This window comes from Simochromis diagramma, unplaced genomic scaffold (genome assembly GCF_900408965.1).
Source record: "Simochromis diagramma unplaced genomic scaffold, fSimDia1.1 OVJJ01000816.1, whole genome shotgun sequence".
Taxonomy (NCBI): domain Eukaryota; kingdom Metazoa; phylum Chordata; class Actinopteri; order Cichliformes; family Cichlidae; genus Simochromis; species Simochromis diagramma.
This window is the reverse complement of record NW_024386908.1, coordinates 4,035,191-4,051,767: the sequence shown is the minus strand read 5'-3', so window position 1 is coordinate 4,051,767 and position 16,577 is coordinate 4,035,191. Positions and strand designations below refer to the sequence as shown.

Below are 16,577 nucleotides of genomic sequence, written 5' to 3'. Positions count from 1 at the left end.
AACAGTATGACAATACGGTTATTAGATAAGAAAACTGAATTAAATGCCCTGTGCTGCTATTTATATTCTAAACTTTGTTGGCAAGTGTGTGAGGCCAATCAGCAAGGAGATGTGTATAAACTCAGCCATATTAAAAAGCCAGTGCACAGAATGAATGAGCTAGTCATTTGCCAGCACAGTAAAACATTTTGTCACATCAGTTATGTTTTGGCAGATCATTCTCAACTAAAGCTGATGTAAGTGCATATTTATCGCCTTACATTCGTGTGGATATGCTACATATATTGGCAGATGCAATGATATCCTGAGGTAACGGGGAAAAAAAACAAGGCGATGACGAACATGCGGCTCATCAGCGCAGTCGAGTAAATCTCCGGGGAGCTTGTTTACACTCTTAGAGCTTATTCTTGTAGAATTTCATATTCTGTTAGGTCACTCCTTCAGAGGAGAAACTTGTCATTGTTATCAGTGAGAAACCTGATTCTGAAATAAATGATATGCTGGAGCTTCACAGCTCTACCTCTGCTTGATATGCGTCCTATTCAGCTGTGGTTAGAGTGCAACGCTGCTAAAAGTAACCTCCCTCAAAAAACGTCACTGTCAACACCGAGCTACGCACATATCAATCTTCATACGTTTCTTCTGGAGCCGGCCTCTGAGAAATCCATACTGTAGTTTTATTGACAGGAACAACTGTGTACTCTCCAAAGCAGGGTCAGAGTAAGATAAATGCCTGGAGAGAGAGGGGACGAGGGGGAGGATGAGAGGAAAAACCGAAAAGAGAAAACGCCTGAATGCCTGGGAACGAGACAGGCGGCAGGCGAGGAAGTTATTTTTACTCCGAAGCACATCAAACGGTGACCGCTGAGATGAGTGACGTTGTGTAGGTCGAGAGAGGACGCGCGGCATTACGTCTAATCTTCCTTGCAACTCACGCTGCTGTGTTGCCGAGTAAAGTTAGAGAGGAGGTCAGCGGCGTCACCCTGAAAAACAAGCCCCTCCCTCCCCCAAACCCTCTGGTTGACAGAGAAAACACAAACTCCCAAACATTTGACCAATACACGCAAACTGCCTTTTGACATTTGTTCAAAATAACCCTTTATGGGGTTACAGGGGGCTGAGTCAGATTGACTTGGCTTAGTCAAATACCCATGAGGGATATGTCTGTTTGTCTGCATTGATGTTTTGGGGTTTTTTCGCACAAACACCTGATGGACAGGTCAGACATGCTCAGTGGACCGTGCACAGCTAACAGTCAACCTTGGGCAACAGTGGGGCGGCTGCAGTTTGGGTTTAACCTTGAAAGGCCTCAGGGAAGGCGCTATTTGTTCAAAGTTAAACATGGAAGGGAGTAAATGGTTTTTATTTTTGTGAGTGATTCCCCTTTGGGTGAGCAGATAACAAGAGGTTATTGTAATTTTTGGGCTTGCTAGAATTGCCCTTAAACTTAAGCCTGAGAAGTAAATGTCATTTTAGAGATTTCTCCATGTGACTGAGTTTGAAGGTGTTGAAAAAATTCATACATTTTAAGAAGAGTTTTAAACAATGACCCGAGTCTGCTTGTTGCCAGTTATTATACTCCCTGACAGTGAAAGCTGGTAGAACCCACGTAAACACACACACACACGCGCGGACTGGCACAGATGAGTGCGCATAGCTGTCCAGCCATTTGACTGGCTGTCACCAAGTTTAAAGTAGCCAATGAAGCACGCACGAAATACCTGTCACATCCTGCGGATGAGAACTACATTGAGTGACATCCTGAGCAGGATAAGAAAAGTACATGTAGGCCAGAGCATGCAGGGCCACCCTGTGCAACAAAGTAGGGGTACATGGTCACGGATACCAGTATGGAAAACCCACAATAGCAGTCATCAGTTAGAGCCCGTTAGCATGCAAGCCTGAATGCACATGCCATTAGCCTTTCGGTCACACTGTGAGCACCAAGATTTGCAACACCTCATACAATATTTTATCTGACACGTATAATAAATGTTACAGCTACAGTGTGTGCATGCAGCATGTGTGTGGGATAACCTGCCCAGATAACAAGCTGCACTGTAGCTGGAACTTGTAACGGCTGTCACCGCAGTCTCCGCAACTGGGTTAACGTTCGGGTTTGTGTCTGGGCACGGGGAGACGCACATGACTCACAACACAGGAAGGAAACCTGATAGCAAACCATTCAGCATTTTTATATTTTATGCATTCTGTATTTACATGTTTGTTTTCTCGACAGGAAGGAATAAACAAGTTAGTCAGCTGATGACTAAATCATGACAGATGCATTAATGATACACCACTGGTCCTCAGTGTTCACGCATTGACATTCACAGATAGGGCAGTTATGTGTGTGTGTACGAGTGTGTGTGTGTGTTGCGTAACATGTTTCTCAAGCGAGACCTCTTTAATTGCCACAGTATAGACTCCGTGCATACGGGTGGGAGAGCAACAGTGTTTATGCTTCTTGTAAAGCAGATGTGGGGGTTGAAATCAATGGGAGGATGGTGTTTGTTGGGTAAGGAGGAGAAAGGAGGGGTGGAATAGAGGGTGAAGTGGAGAGGAGGAGACTTGGAGAGCTGGATGCAGCGGTGTAGAGGACAGGCGGGTGAATGAATTGGTGTCATCTTAGCTAGTAGAAGCCGTGGCTTCCCATCTGCTGCCATCATTAACAGTAAGAGCGTCCCTAATTTAAGCTAATTGCTGACATCGAGGAAGTAAACAAAGCGCGTTCAGTTTGGAGATGAGCTGAAGACAAGGAGGGTGAAAAGAAACATTTTCAGGAGGCTGTGAAATGGTTCCAGACTGCACTTGAAATCTTGTCAAGTACAGTCTTGAAAGAGGTGCTGAAACAGAGCTTAAATGGCTATGCTAAACAGGGCTACATTGGTTTTTGCAAATAAGCAACAAGGATGATAAATTCATTTTCTTGCATTACCTAAGTGCGTTGTTTAGAGCTGCACTAATGAATATTTATACAATGTATACAATATATTATGAACGGTCCATTTATAATACAAAAGATTGTTGCCTGTAATGACTATCTATCTTGCCTCCCTGGAATTTTTTCCTTAGCTTAATGTATCACTTTAGCATCTTTCAACTCAGTGTTCAGAGACCATAGTGTTGGGTAACATTTATAGTATATTCCAGTTACCTACTCTGTATAAATATATTAAATGTTTTCCACATTAATTTAAAATATGCCAAAATGACTGTATGAATACAAGTTATTGTTTATCTGCCATTTGAAAGAGCTATGAAACTATGAAATAATACTGTTCTTCGAAAAACATTTTTGTCATTCCATGAGCTAGCTGAAAGTGAACAAAAAAGGCTAACAAATATGAAATTGCAAAGATATGTTAGTATTTTTTTATATAAAGTTTATCTGTGGCAGACAGTACAAAAAATCTGATAAGGCAATATATGTTTAGAAACTTCCTTTACTTTAGCCAACATGGCTTAAGTAAAGCATGGTTTCAGTATCCTTTGCTAATGTTAGCTGTATTGTATTTTGTAATATGTTAATTTCTCAGGGACCATGTACAAGAACTGCTTCTTTTAATCTTCTACAAGAAGACATGCCTTGTACTATATTTAACTATTAGCTGATTTTAATCCTACTAGCTAATTTACTTCCTACTTGCTAATCCTACTAGTAAGTTACTGTAGTTAGCGATGCAAAATTACTCTCTTTTTTTCCTGAGTGATTTGTATTTTACTTTAATGTAACCTGCATTCTGTCAAAATGCTTCAGCTTTATTTATAGAAATATGGTAGAGTAAAACATCTGGGTATCTCACTTCCGACAAATGCTTGCACCACAGTAACTACTGCTATCACTTTACCGGTGTCCATACATGTGTCCATACCAGGTCAGTTTTCTATTCAGCAGCTTATGTAAACTCAGTTCTAAGCTGTACAGGTAGCCTCTTTGAATGCTTTTTCTTTTCTTCATTTTTTTGTTTGTTTTCTTGCACAAACAACTAACACAGTGCACAGTCAATAGAGAAACTTAAAATGTGTCTGTGACTGTAAAATCCAAAGGAATACTCTTATTGGCCACTTTATTAGCTATCCCTGTTATATTGCTCGCTAATGCAAATATCTAATCTACTAATCATATATTAGCAATTCAATGCATTTAGGTAGGTAGGTGGACACTGTATAGACCACCTGTTGGAGCATCAGATTGTGGAAGAAAGGTGATTTAAGAGGCTTTGAACTTGTTTGTTTGCTGGTTTGTTGGTGCTGGCACTTTCTAATGCAACCATCTCTAGGATTTACAGAAAATCCCAAAATGATGAGACAAAAAAAATCTAGTGAGCAGCAGTTCTCTGGGTTAAGCTTTTCTGGGTTAAGGCAGCAGTTACTCAAAAAACCAGTCGTTACAACCGAGGTATGTACATCACACAACATGTTGAACCCTGAACCAGATGGGCTGCAAGCAGCAGAGGACTACACCAGTTTTTGTATTAAGTAGATTGACTGATAGAATGTATAACATTATATAACATTTTTTATATTCTTTAAATCCATGAAAAAGCGTTGTAAAATTGAAACTCCAAGTGTTTCACATTGAAAACCCAGATTCTTAAAGGTTTCTGAAGTAGCCCAATCACTGTCTAATGTCAATAACAGTAAAAATGTTTCAAGCCAAATAACTGAGGCTGAAAACAGTGATTTGAAATGGCTTTGCTATGCTTGCAGATCAGAGCTTTTATTGAGAGCAAAGCTGTACTGTACAGGGTGGGCCATTTATATGGATACACCGTAATAAAGTGGGAATGGTTGGTGATGTTAAAGTCCTGTTTGTGGAACATTAGTATATGTGAGGGGACAAACTCCTCAAGATGGGTGGTGACCATGGTGGCCATTTAGAAGTCGGCCATCTTGGATACAACTTTTGTTTTTTTCAATAGGAAGAGGGCCATGTGACACATCAAACTTATTGGTAATGTCACAAGAAAAACAATGGTGTGCTTTATTCTTTCATGAGTTATTTACAAGTTTCTCTTTGTTCACAGCCATTGACATGTCGAAGAGGTTAACACGTGAGGAGCGGATCGAAATTGTGTTGATATCTCGTGAACGCAGTAACCGGGTCATTGCAGCAGATTTCCATGCAAGACACCCTACGAGACCACCCATCTCCCATGCTACAGTTAGCAAACTGCTTGCTAAGTTTCGTGAAACTGGCTCAGTGTTGGATTTGTCAAAATGTGGAGGCAAGCAAACTGCCACTAATGAAGAAACATCAGTGGCTGTCCTAGCTTTATTCAGCAAGAGCCCACAGCGTAGCACTTGCCGCATGTCACTGGAGAGTGGCATTAGTCGAACATCCCTTCGGCGGATATTAGCTACTCACAAATGGCACCCTTACAAACTCCAGCTACTGCAGCATCTCAACGAGGATGACCCAGATCGGCGCACAGCATTTGCAGAATGGGCAAAACAAAAATTGGAACAGGACCCTCAGTTCACCCAGAAGATTTTGTTCAGTGATGAGGCAAACTTTTATGTGAATGGTGAAGTTAACAAACAAAACCACCGCTATTGGTCTGACACTAACCCACATTGGATGGATCCCTCCAAGACTGTTGGAACAACAAAAGTGATGGTTTGGTGTGGTATATGGGGTACAACAATAGTGGGTCTATTCTTCATCAATGGAAACCTCAAGGCTGCTGGATATTTGAAATTGCTACATGATGATGTGTTTCCCTCTTTATGCACTGAAGCTGGCACGTTCCCTGAGTTTTTCCAGCAAGACGGTGCACCACCACATTATGGGTGCGAGGTCCGAGCATTCCTAGATGAACAGTTTCCTAGAAAGTGGATTGGTCGTCGTGGGCCAGTTGAATGGCCCCCAAGGTCTCCCGATCTGACCCCCTTAGACTTTTATCTTTGGGGTCATCGGAAGACAATTGTATATGGTGTGAAGATATGAGATGTGAAGCACCTGAAACTACAGATACTTGATGCCTGTGCTGGCATTTCTCCTGCGATGTTGCTATCAGTGTGTCAAGAGTGGGAGAAGAGGGTTGCATTGACAATCCAACACAATGGGCAGCACATTGAACACATTTTATAAGTGGTCAGAAACTTGTAAATAACTCATGAAAGAATAAAGTTACGTTGAAACCAAGCACACCATTGTTTTTCTTGTGACATTACCAATACGTTTGATGTGTCACATGGCCCTCTTCCTATTGAAAAAACAAAAGTTGTATCCAAGATGGCCGACTTCTAAATGGCCACCATGGTCACCACCCATCATGAGGAGTTTGCCCCTCACATATACTAATGTGCCACAAACAGGACTTTAATATCACCAACAATTCCCATTTTATTACAGTGTATCCATATAAATGGCCCACCCTGTACAATGAGTCAGCTTGTCAAAATGCTCTCTTAACCTTTACTTTTTAATTACTGTTATTTTGTTTCAAAAAAGCGTCCTTGGTTTGGTTGTACACTTCAGTTGGTTTTCTAAGCACATCGACCAGCTTGTGAGTGGTTTTGTGTAACCTGAGGCACTAAAAGAGAGCCTGAACTCACCGTAGTGGTTTTAACTCGGCCTCCGGGCTGCGTACAAGTCCAGCCAGATCTATTGACTAACAGGTCGCAACCCTCGTCCTCCAAACACGGCACCATCTCACACCATTGCTTTTTCCGAACAATACCAGCTGCGGAGGAGACACAGAGAGAAAAAGAGTGATTAGGAGAGTGACCTGGGGGGGTTGGGGGGTGAAATAAACAGATGAAGAGAAATGATAGGGAGAAGTCAATGCAAAGATGTAACGATTAAGACAGAAGAAGAGCGGGTCGGGGAATGACAGATGGAGAAAGACAGATACGGGCAAAGTTATAACAGGATTGAAAAATGATGGAAAAGCAGAGATGTGAAAAAAATGTAGAAATATAAATGGAAAAAAGAAGGAGCAATGTGGTGGTGGTGGGGTGAGAGATGAGATGTGGAGGTAGATGAAGAGCAATGAAGTAAAGGGACAATTGAGAGGTATGAACGCAGACGATGACAGTGAGAGATGAGGGAAAGATGGGGAGAATCAGACAGATGGAGTGAAATTGAGAGAGCTGTGATCAGTCAGGTAAATAAAATCAAACATCTCAAATGATATTTAGGAGGCTTTACAGCCATCTTGCCTTCAGCAACATTTCAACCAGGATGATATATTTTGTTAGCACGCCACCTAAATTTTTACCACAAGGGATTTAAAAAACAAAATAAAAACATTTCATATGTTAAATACAGTTGGAACAATCTGGGACATTCAGTGCACATTTTGTCATAGCTGTATGACAAATGTTTTTCCAGCACTGCTCTGCTTTATTGAAGTTTCAGACTCCAGTTAGTTAGTTTCTACTCGTCTCTCAAAAGCAATAGGATTCAGCCCATTACACAGAGGCTGAACACGTACTAGGCTTCACTGACAGACTGAGACACAGTGACAAGACTGATAAATGTATTGACAACTGAAGCAGGCTTCTGTCAATTCAAAGAGAGTGTTCTTGGAGGTTCAATGTATTCTTTCACCTGCACTTACGCTGGCATAGGTTCCCAGTCCTCCCTGTCTTTAGTGCTTGAGTTGAAGGCAAATAGCATCTTATTTTAATTCTACTTTTTCTAGTGAATATTGGAGATTTTTTGTTTGTTTTGGACATTCTTAATATATTTTGTGTCCCAAAAAGGGGCAGTACTGCTGCTCACTGCTTTGAGCAGGTCCTTGTTGCATTGCAGGCATTGTGTGTTACACTGTCACACTATTTGGCTATCTATCCACAGTAATGTGAAAAGAAATAACACAATGGTTTGATATATATTGAAAAGATATTTGTAAAATGTTGTGTTTTTTTGCTTGGACAACACAAGACAAACACAGAGTTTGTTCAATTCTAATAGTCAACACTCAGTGTGACCACCTGTTTTTCAGTTTTATTGTCTTTTCCTTTAAATAGTCTTCAGAATATTTCTCCAGGCTTCTTAAAAGACATTCAAAGCTCTTCTTTGAATGTTGGCTACCTTTTGTTCTGTTCTCTGTCAAGATGATCCCACAATGCTTCAACAATGTTGAAATCCCGGCTCTAGGAAGACCAATCAATGATAAATTTAAATTTGTGTTTTATTATCCAGGGATGCTTTTACTGCATTGGCAGTGTACTTGAGATCGACACCACAGGCTGAAATGCAGCCCCAAACATGATGGCACCTCCACCGTGTTTTGCAGATGATTGTAGACACTCACTGTTGTAACTCTCTTGAGCTCCTCCGTACATACTGATGAAGGTATGAACCAAACATGTCAAATGTGGATTTATCACTCTATAAGACCTGTTTCCAACAATTTTCAGACCAGTCCTTGTATAATTTTACATATTTTAGATTTTTCTTGAATGGCTGCTTGGCAGTCACCTTACACTGAGATCATTTCTTATGAGGCTGACAAGCTGAAGGGCCAGATGTGTCTCTCAGATCCTGTGTCAGGTCTTTGCTGGATATTTTTTCCCTTTTCTTAAGGACATGGCTTTCAGGTCCAGTTCATCTGCTGTAGATAGTACTATATCACTTTTGTCCTCCACTTGTTCAATTTCCTCAGATTTCTTTTATTAAGGGCACATTGCACACCATACTGAGTTATGCCAAGTTTTGGAATCACCTTGTTGGAGCAAAATATTATTATGCCTGTCAAACTGTGTTATCATCGGTATCATTTTCTGTAGATTTAAATAAAGAAATCAGAAACAAATTATGTGATTTTGCCACAGGCTGGTAGTAACAAAGTATCTAAAGATACAATTTAGAATTGGTTCTTTGCTCAGTTTTTCTGTTATGTATGGATGCGTCTCTTTTTTGTGCTTGAATAGGTCAGTTTTATGTAGCTTAAAGATTAAAAATACATTCCTCTGAAAATGTTCAAAAAAGCAGATAATGTCCAAAGAAAAAGTTTAGAAAGCTGGAGAACTGTTGCTCAAAACCACTTTAAGATATTGCACGACAGTCTGACTCACTGGAAGGAAAACATAATGAAATGGGTGGCTAGAGATATTTGCGCAGTACTTTTAAAATTCGGATTAAATGGTTTTTCATCACAAAAGAACCCCGTAATTGTATTTATCATGACGTACAAACACGGCCATCCAATAGGTAATTTTAATATCTGCAGTTTTCAATTGTAAATAAGCTTCCGTTCAGGGGTTCAGCTTATTTCTTACTGAGTTTTCGACTGTAAGTCATCCATCATATAGCCCCACTAAGTTATCAGGAGTCTTTATTGTCTTCAGCTGCAGCAGAAGTTTGTGAGTTATAGAAAATCAGACACAGATATATTCTGTGACAGGCCATGCTGCAGAATGAATCATCAATAAGCATCATCAAAGGATCACAAATTTACATTAAACTCGTGGCTTTGGAAAAGAGCCTCTATGATAACATATTAGCACCAGATTGCATAATAGCAGCCAGGATGAATTTACTGAATATTAAATGAGTAAATGAATGAATATTTCATTTTCATGTCTGGCATTTACATGTCCCATCCCTTACTAATGTGTTATTCAGACACGTTACCTAACAACAAACCAAACATGACATGTTAACCACCATCGTGCAACATCGGAATCACCCAGACATGCGCATAAACGTAAACAAATGTAAACATAAACAAAAGGCTACCACAGATAACGCTCTAGGAGATATTTCATTATGGAAATCCAACAAATATACATACACATAAACACAGGCCCCTAAACCTAAAGCATAATACATGTGACATCTACATGTACTCGTGACAACCATTTCAACCATTTGTGTGTGTGTATATATATATATATATATATAATATTCTGTAACTCTGTAACTTCTGTCGGTGCTGTGCTTTTGGAAACCGAATTTCCCAGAGGAACCCACCCGAGGGATTAATAAAGTCTTATCTTATCTTATCTTATCTTCAAATTTCATCCATCTACGCAACATCGGCGGAAGCATGTTTCCTTTCCTGTGTTTTAGAAAGATATTAAGAAAGTGGAAAAACGCAGTCAAAATGACATCAAATTGAAGCTGCATTCCCAATCGCAACTCCAATCAGGAACATGAACTTTTTAAACAACATCTGTCATAAACTGTGATGTAAAGGACAATTTGATGAGCCCTTTCCTCTACTCCCTCTTCACCCACGACTGCAGACCTGCTGATGGTTCCAACACCATCATTAAGTTTGCAGATGACACCACGGTGATTGGCCTCATCAGTGACAACGATGAGGCCACCTACAGGGAAGAGGTGGATCGTCTGGCTGAGTGGTGCGACACAAACAACCTGCTGCTTAACACCGAGAAGACCAAGGAGCTCATCGTGGACTACAGGAGGAATGCTGACCCACATCCACCCATCCACATTAAGGGGACGGCTGTGGAGCGTGTGAGCAGCTTCAAGTTCCTGGGAGTCCACATCTCCGAGGATCTCACCTGGACGACCAACTGCTCCAAGCTGGTCAAGAAGGCTCACCAGCGCCTCTTCTTCTTGAGGACTCTGAGGAAGAACCACCTGTCCTCAGACATCCTGGTGAACTTCTATCGCTGCACCATCGAGAGCATCCTGACCAACTGTATAACAGTCTGGTACGGGAACTGCTCTGCCTCGGACCGGAAGGCGTTGCAGAGGGTCGTGAAAACTGCCCAGCGCATCGCCGGAGCACCACTTCCTGCCATAAAAGACATCTACAGGAAGCGGTGTCTGAAAAGGGCTGGGAAAATCATCAAAGACCCCAGTCACCCATCGCATGGACTCTTCACCCTCCTGCCCTCTGGGAGGCGCCACAGGAGCCTCCGGACTAAGACCACCAGGTACCGGAACAGCTTCTTCCCCACAGCTGTCAGACTCCTGAACTCTGCCTCCTGACATCTGACCCACGTTAAACTCATGGACTGAACATACACACACCCACAACCACCTACACACACACACACAATGGACAACTGTACCCTCAAACACACAATAATAACATGGACTGAACCACCACTCACAACCACTAGCACTAGCACCTCTGTAGAAACTATCTACACCCTCACTTATCTTAACTGCACTACTGTATAGCTCTGTGTAAATAATCATTCTGTACATTTGATAATCTTTAATCCTACAACTGTTTACAACTTGCATAGTTCCCATTTCTGTATAGCTGTATATCTCAGATTCTGTAAAGTTATTTATTTCATATTCTGTATAGTTTTTCATATTTATATCCTGTTCATATCCTGTACATAGCTTGTACTCACTACAGCCTGTACATACTTATAGTTATAGAATATTCACAACATACTTCATACCGTGTACATTATAACATACCATAATAGACCCATTTCTGTAATATACTCACATATCTATATTATTGCTAATATATATTGTAATATATCTATATCACTAAAGCACTTCTGGATGGATGCAAACTGCATTTCGTTGCCCTGTACCTGTGCATGTGCAATGACAATAAAGTTGAATTCTATTCTATTCTATTCTAATTTGAAATCTGTTTAACTCAAAACGAGAAAATATCCGGTGACATTAAACGTGCCCCGTGCGGATTTCCTTATAAACAAACATTATTATTGTAAACAAAAGCTTGACAAGATATCTCAAAAATAATGGCTGCTGGAGGAAAAATAGATAATAAAAGAAAAAAACAAACAAACTAAGGGTCATTATGTATGTGGTGTAATAGGTTGCTTTTACAAACCCCTTTAAAGATAAGGTGTTTAATCAAGACCTCGTGGTTTGGCTTGGCTCTCAATCTTTACAACTGAAAAACTGTGTTTGAGAAAAAATATTAAAGGATGAAAACCATGCAACACACATCCACATGAACATGTAAATCAGAGCCACAAAAATGAAAAGGAGATGAACTGAGACAGATAGATGAGAATGGATGAAGACAAAGTAGAGGAAGAGCGTATCTAGATAACATTTTTGACCATTACAGGATATGGGCGAGATAAAGTAAGAAGGATACATTCATACTCATATCAGTATGCATTTATAGATTGAAAATTGTATTCTTTAAAACCTAGAATGAATTGTAGTGCAAACATACATCATATTTTTTTCACGGCGTATTCGCTGTCTTATAAAACAGGTGGGAATTGTGCTCGCTTCCGTATCTATAAATTTTCCCGAAGGGCACCTTCAGTAGCTGTAATAACCTCGCATGCAAATCATCGGCAAGCATGCTTCTCGATGTTAATACCTTATCGCCATAAACAATATTTATATAGCAATCAATCTATAGAATATGCATACCTTATCGAGCACTACATTGCCAAATAACGCAAGTACCATGAACAAAGTGTCAGCTCAGTAAAACGGGAGCTTCAAATTGACGTCCGTGTGAAGCATTGTTATTATTGAGTGCGTTTTTGCTGACATGCTGCTTCAGGTTGAATTACTTGGCGCAACTGCATTTCGCCTCAAGGCTAGCTGCACCCAAGCAATATAAACTATGTTTAACTTCACTATTTTTACTTCAGGGACAAAGTTTCACAAGGCAAAAGAAAGCAATTTCAAACAGTTCAAAATCTGAAACCTATTAAAAACTGTCAGCATATGTGCATAAGCGCATTGACCTGTCATTCTGCGGAAGATGCATTTCAAAAGTTATTGTTGCAGTTTGCCTGTTAAACAGTTCACTGGCTATCAATCTCTAGACATCTAGAGGTGCTAAGTATCTGTATGATCAGTATTGTTGATCCTCCTTAAAGCCTCCCTGCATCCCTGCCCGGTTCAGTAGGCTTTGAAATGAAGTGCTTGTCATATGGTGTCTGAAACCACACTATCCTGATTATTTCTCATGTCATAAGTGGACAGTGGTGACTGACAATGTTGGTCATTTTTCCTAGCCCAATAATCTCTGCATCAGGCATAAGATGGCCTGAACTTTTCTGTTTTTTCAAACACCATTTCTTAGTTCTTAATTCCATCACTGTTCACATGTACAAATGAGCAAAGAACCCGGAGTCCCTTTATGTAAAGCTTTTCCAAAGGTTTGTGCTGTTATTCCCACTGGAACAATTACTGAATCTCAGCTTGTCACAAAATAAGCTATAAAAACGGACGTGATTAGAGGAACACTTCTTACAAACTAGTAACTTTGAAGAATTCCCTGGCCTTTACATCTTCTCTAACAAGCTTTTCCTTACAGGTGTTCCTAAGAGATGTAATTTATATCCTTTCTGTTTTACATGCACATAGTGTAACATGAACTGTAACAGGTGTCGTCTCTCCATTTTGCACATTGATATTATACTATTATTTATATTTTGGGGGCAGCGGTGGCTTAGGTGATAGAGCTGGTCATCAACCAATCGGAAGGTCGGTGGCTTGAATTTTGGCTTTGCCTGCCCGTTTGCCACAGCATCCTTGCGCACAATACTGTACCCTAAGTTGTGTCTGATGCTTTCAGAGTGTCAGTTTGTGTGTAAATGTTAGATAAAAGTGTTTAGGTATAGATACAAGATATGAATGTGTGTATAATATTGGTTACCTGAGACTTCCAGTAGAAAGAGCTTTGAGTGCTACTATTGCTGGATATTTCAAAATCTTTTCTTTTCAGATCTATTTTGACTTGTTTTAAATTTGGTTTTGGCTGTCCGATTCCAAAACCCTAAGTTTCTTCTTTTTTTCAGCTATTCCTCGATGGACATGCGGAAGTTGGGTTCAAGTTCATATAATATTAAAATGTCCACTCCAGCTTCAGCTTGCTGGCAGATGTGCTCATATAATCTTTCATTTAATGAAAGATTCATCGTTGACTCCGACCTCCCTAGTCCCCGAGGCAGCAAAGCAACCCCAAACCATAGCATTTTTAACTACCATGCTTCACAGTCTCCACAGGCATCCTCAGCTTCTTTCTTCTGTTTTTCTGAAGGCCTGAGAGAGCTCTTTAGATCATGGTAGAGCACAAACTTCAATAGGAAAAAGGGTACAAAATCCTGGATGGGAATAAATCAGACAGGTTCCACCTGTTACTCTGTAAAAGAGCTCAAACATTATGGATGTAATAAATAGATGGGTGTGCTAACTCTGTCCATGTGTTTATTTGGTTTTGTGTAATTATACTGAAGACGCCATCTTTATATGTTGACAGCGTTCCAAAGATAAATGGCGACAAGCTTTTGCCTCAGCTACCTGTTGCCGTGACCCTACAATCGTCTGAATTAGCATCCCAGCCGCTCCTTTTAACAGCTGCATTCTTCAAGTTCAAAGTTCAAGGAAATTCTTGAGTCTAACAAGTATTTTCAACATTTTTCTCAAGAAAACCTCCAAAACAAACATTCTAAATTGCGTTGTACTTCCATGCGTGGGCAATAAAAAGTTTTCTATTTCTACCCTAACATGCTCTGTCCGAACTACAAAACATTTGTTTTCCTTTTAATACTACTAACCTAATCTGTTTAAGATTTTTTAAATATAGTCTTTTGTGGAATAATGTCCTTGTGTGATGTTTTTGTACTCACAGTTTATGTGTGAGTACAAAAACTTCTGAACTATAAACAGAACTACTCGGCAGCAGTAAGTGTAATGTAGCAGAAATGATGTAAAGCAAGCCTTTGAAGATGCAAAGGGGAAGCAAGAGAGCAGAAGGGAAAATTAAAGGACATATTGTAAACAAACTATTCACTTGGGTGAAGCGAAAATCATGTCAGATGTAATAGCTCGAGGCCTGGCAGTGCTCTCAAGAGTTTCTTTTTTCTTCTTCCTTTTGTTATTTAATCCATTACTGTGAATCTGTCTAATGAATGTTGTCATCAAGGTCACTAAACAATTCACAAACGGGTTTTGTTTAACTTCTGAATTACCATCCAGTAGGGTGACCCTCAGCTGATGAAGATGTATCGTGATGTCTGGTAAATATCAGTAATGAGGGAATGAGTGCTGTTATATATGCGCGTGTACAAGTGGTATATTACAAGTGTCATTTTTGACAGCAAGAACTATAAAACAGCTCCATCAGTGATGACAGTCGAGAGATAAGTTATCACACTTGTGTCAGATGAATGATGTTAAGATTTAATAATGAAGCCACAGAGACATTTCAGGTTGACATGACAGATTTCCAGCTGGTTTTGAAGTGTGATTAATGGAGATTTGTCCTATTGACTTTTTAAGTGAAAATAATCACCATTTAACATCCTTTTTGCATTTTTTAAACATATTACCAGTAGGTCAAAAAGCCAAAAAACTCCACCAAATATCACCAGTTTTCATTAATTACAGTCACTAACGTTTAGCATTATAACTTGCAGGTTCCTGTGATATGGAATTAAAAATTGTAAAAGCCCTTTTGTATGACTTTGAGCAGCTGGACTTGAACAGTTACGCATAAATGTTTGTAGCCCGAACCTCTCTAGATGCTGTGAGATGTATTTGACCTAAACTTCTTCAGCTACATCCTTATTCTTAAGATAAGACAACCTTTGTTAGTACCAGTATCTATCTACACAAAAAATAGCAATAATGCTATCAGTCAACTTTGTCTATAAGTAAATCGTAAATTTATCTCTATTTATGTATTTTGTGTACAAGCGCCATCAAATGGCAAGAAAGTTTTTAACGGTAACTGATACAAAATAATACAAAAAGAAAAAGCAGCTGAACAATTGTTTGCAATGTTATCAGAAGTGCCTCAATGATACATGATCACTATTTTATTTTTAAATGCCAAAGGTATCATTAGTACAGTTACCATGACACCCTAAAATTTGGGATGCACCAGTTTAAGTGTCTCTAGTTCCACTGCGATAATGATACCACAGCTTTAGGTATATGTGGACACTGAACACCGGCTTTAATAAGATGCATTCCTCACTGTGAGGAAGACACTGAGAATATTTTTTATGTGCAAAGCAAAATTAGGATTGGCCTAAATCACTGCTTTCCTGGCAATCAATGACAACGGGTGCAAAAAAAACCATTACCTGTGAAAACCCTGTGTATTCCACCCAGGGTTTTGAGTTTTCTCGTGTTTTTGTCATTTTGTATTATTAATTATGTTTAAGACTTTGTTAGTCTTAAGTTTATTCTATAGTACCTAGGTTGTTCTGTTTAGCTTTTGTTTATTAGATTCCCCTTGTGCCCTCTGCGTGCCTGTGTTTATGTGCTTGTATGAGTTCTTGTGCCTTGTTTCCCCTCCTTGTGTTTTATTCCATCATGTTTATCCATGTTTCCCCCGCCCGTCATGTCTGCTCTCTCTCCCTCGTGTTCCCCGCTCCCTCTCGTCTGCCTCTCCTCCACTCCTCCATCATGATCCTCCGTGTCCTGTCTTATTGTGAAGGTCTCGTTTTTCCATGTTCATTCTGTTCAGTTTTGCTTCCCCTCTCTTGTTATGGTTATTCGTGTAAGATGTGCTATCCTTCTGTGTATTTATGTCAGCGTCTTCCTCTGTCCTGTGTCGCAATCTCCCTCATACCCATCTGTGTGTTCTGGTCCTAGTTTAGTCTCTAGTGTTCCCAGTTTAGTTTTCTGATTTTCCTTCTGTCCAGCCATAAAACTGATTTAGAGTTGA

General features: G+C 39.9%; 1 protein-coding gene across 3 annotated transcripts in view; it reads right to left on the bottom strand.

Moving 5' to 3' along the window:
• Positions 1 to 16,577, bottom strand: part of tafa5a (TAFA chemokine like family member 5a) — a 160,850-nt gene that overhangs the window by 11,832 nt on the left and 132,441 nt on the right. For all 3 annotated transcript variants that reach the window (XM_040035045.1, XM_040035044.1, XM_040035046.1), the window contains exon 3: positions 6,565 to 6,692. In XM_040035045.1, coding sequence (XP_039890979.1) covers positions 6,565 to 6,692 — 128 coding nt within the window. The remainder of the gene's footprint in view (positions 1 to 6,564; positions 6,693 to 16,577) is intronic.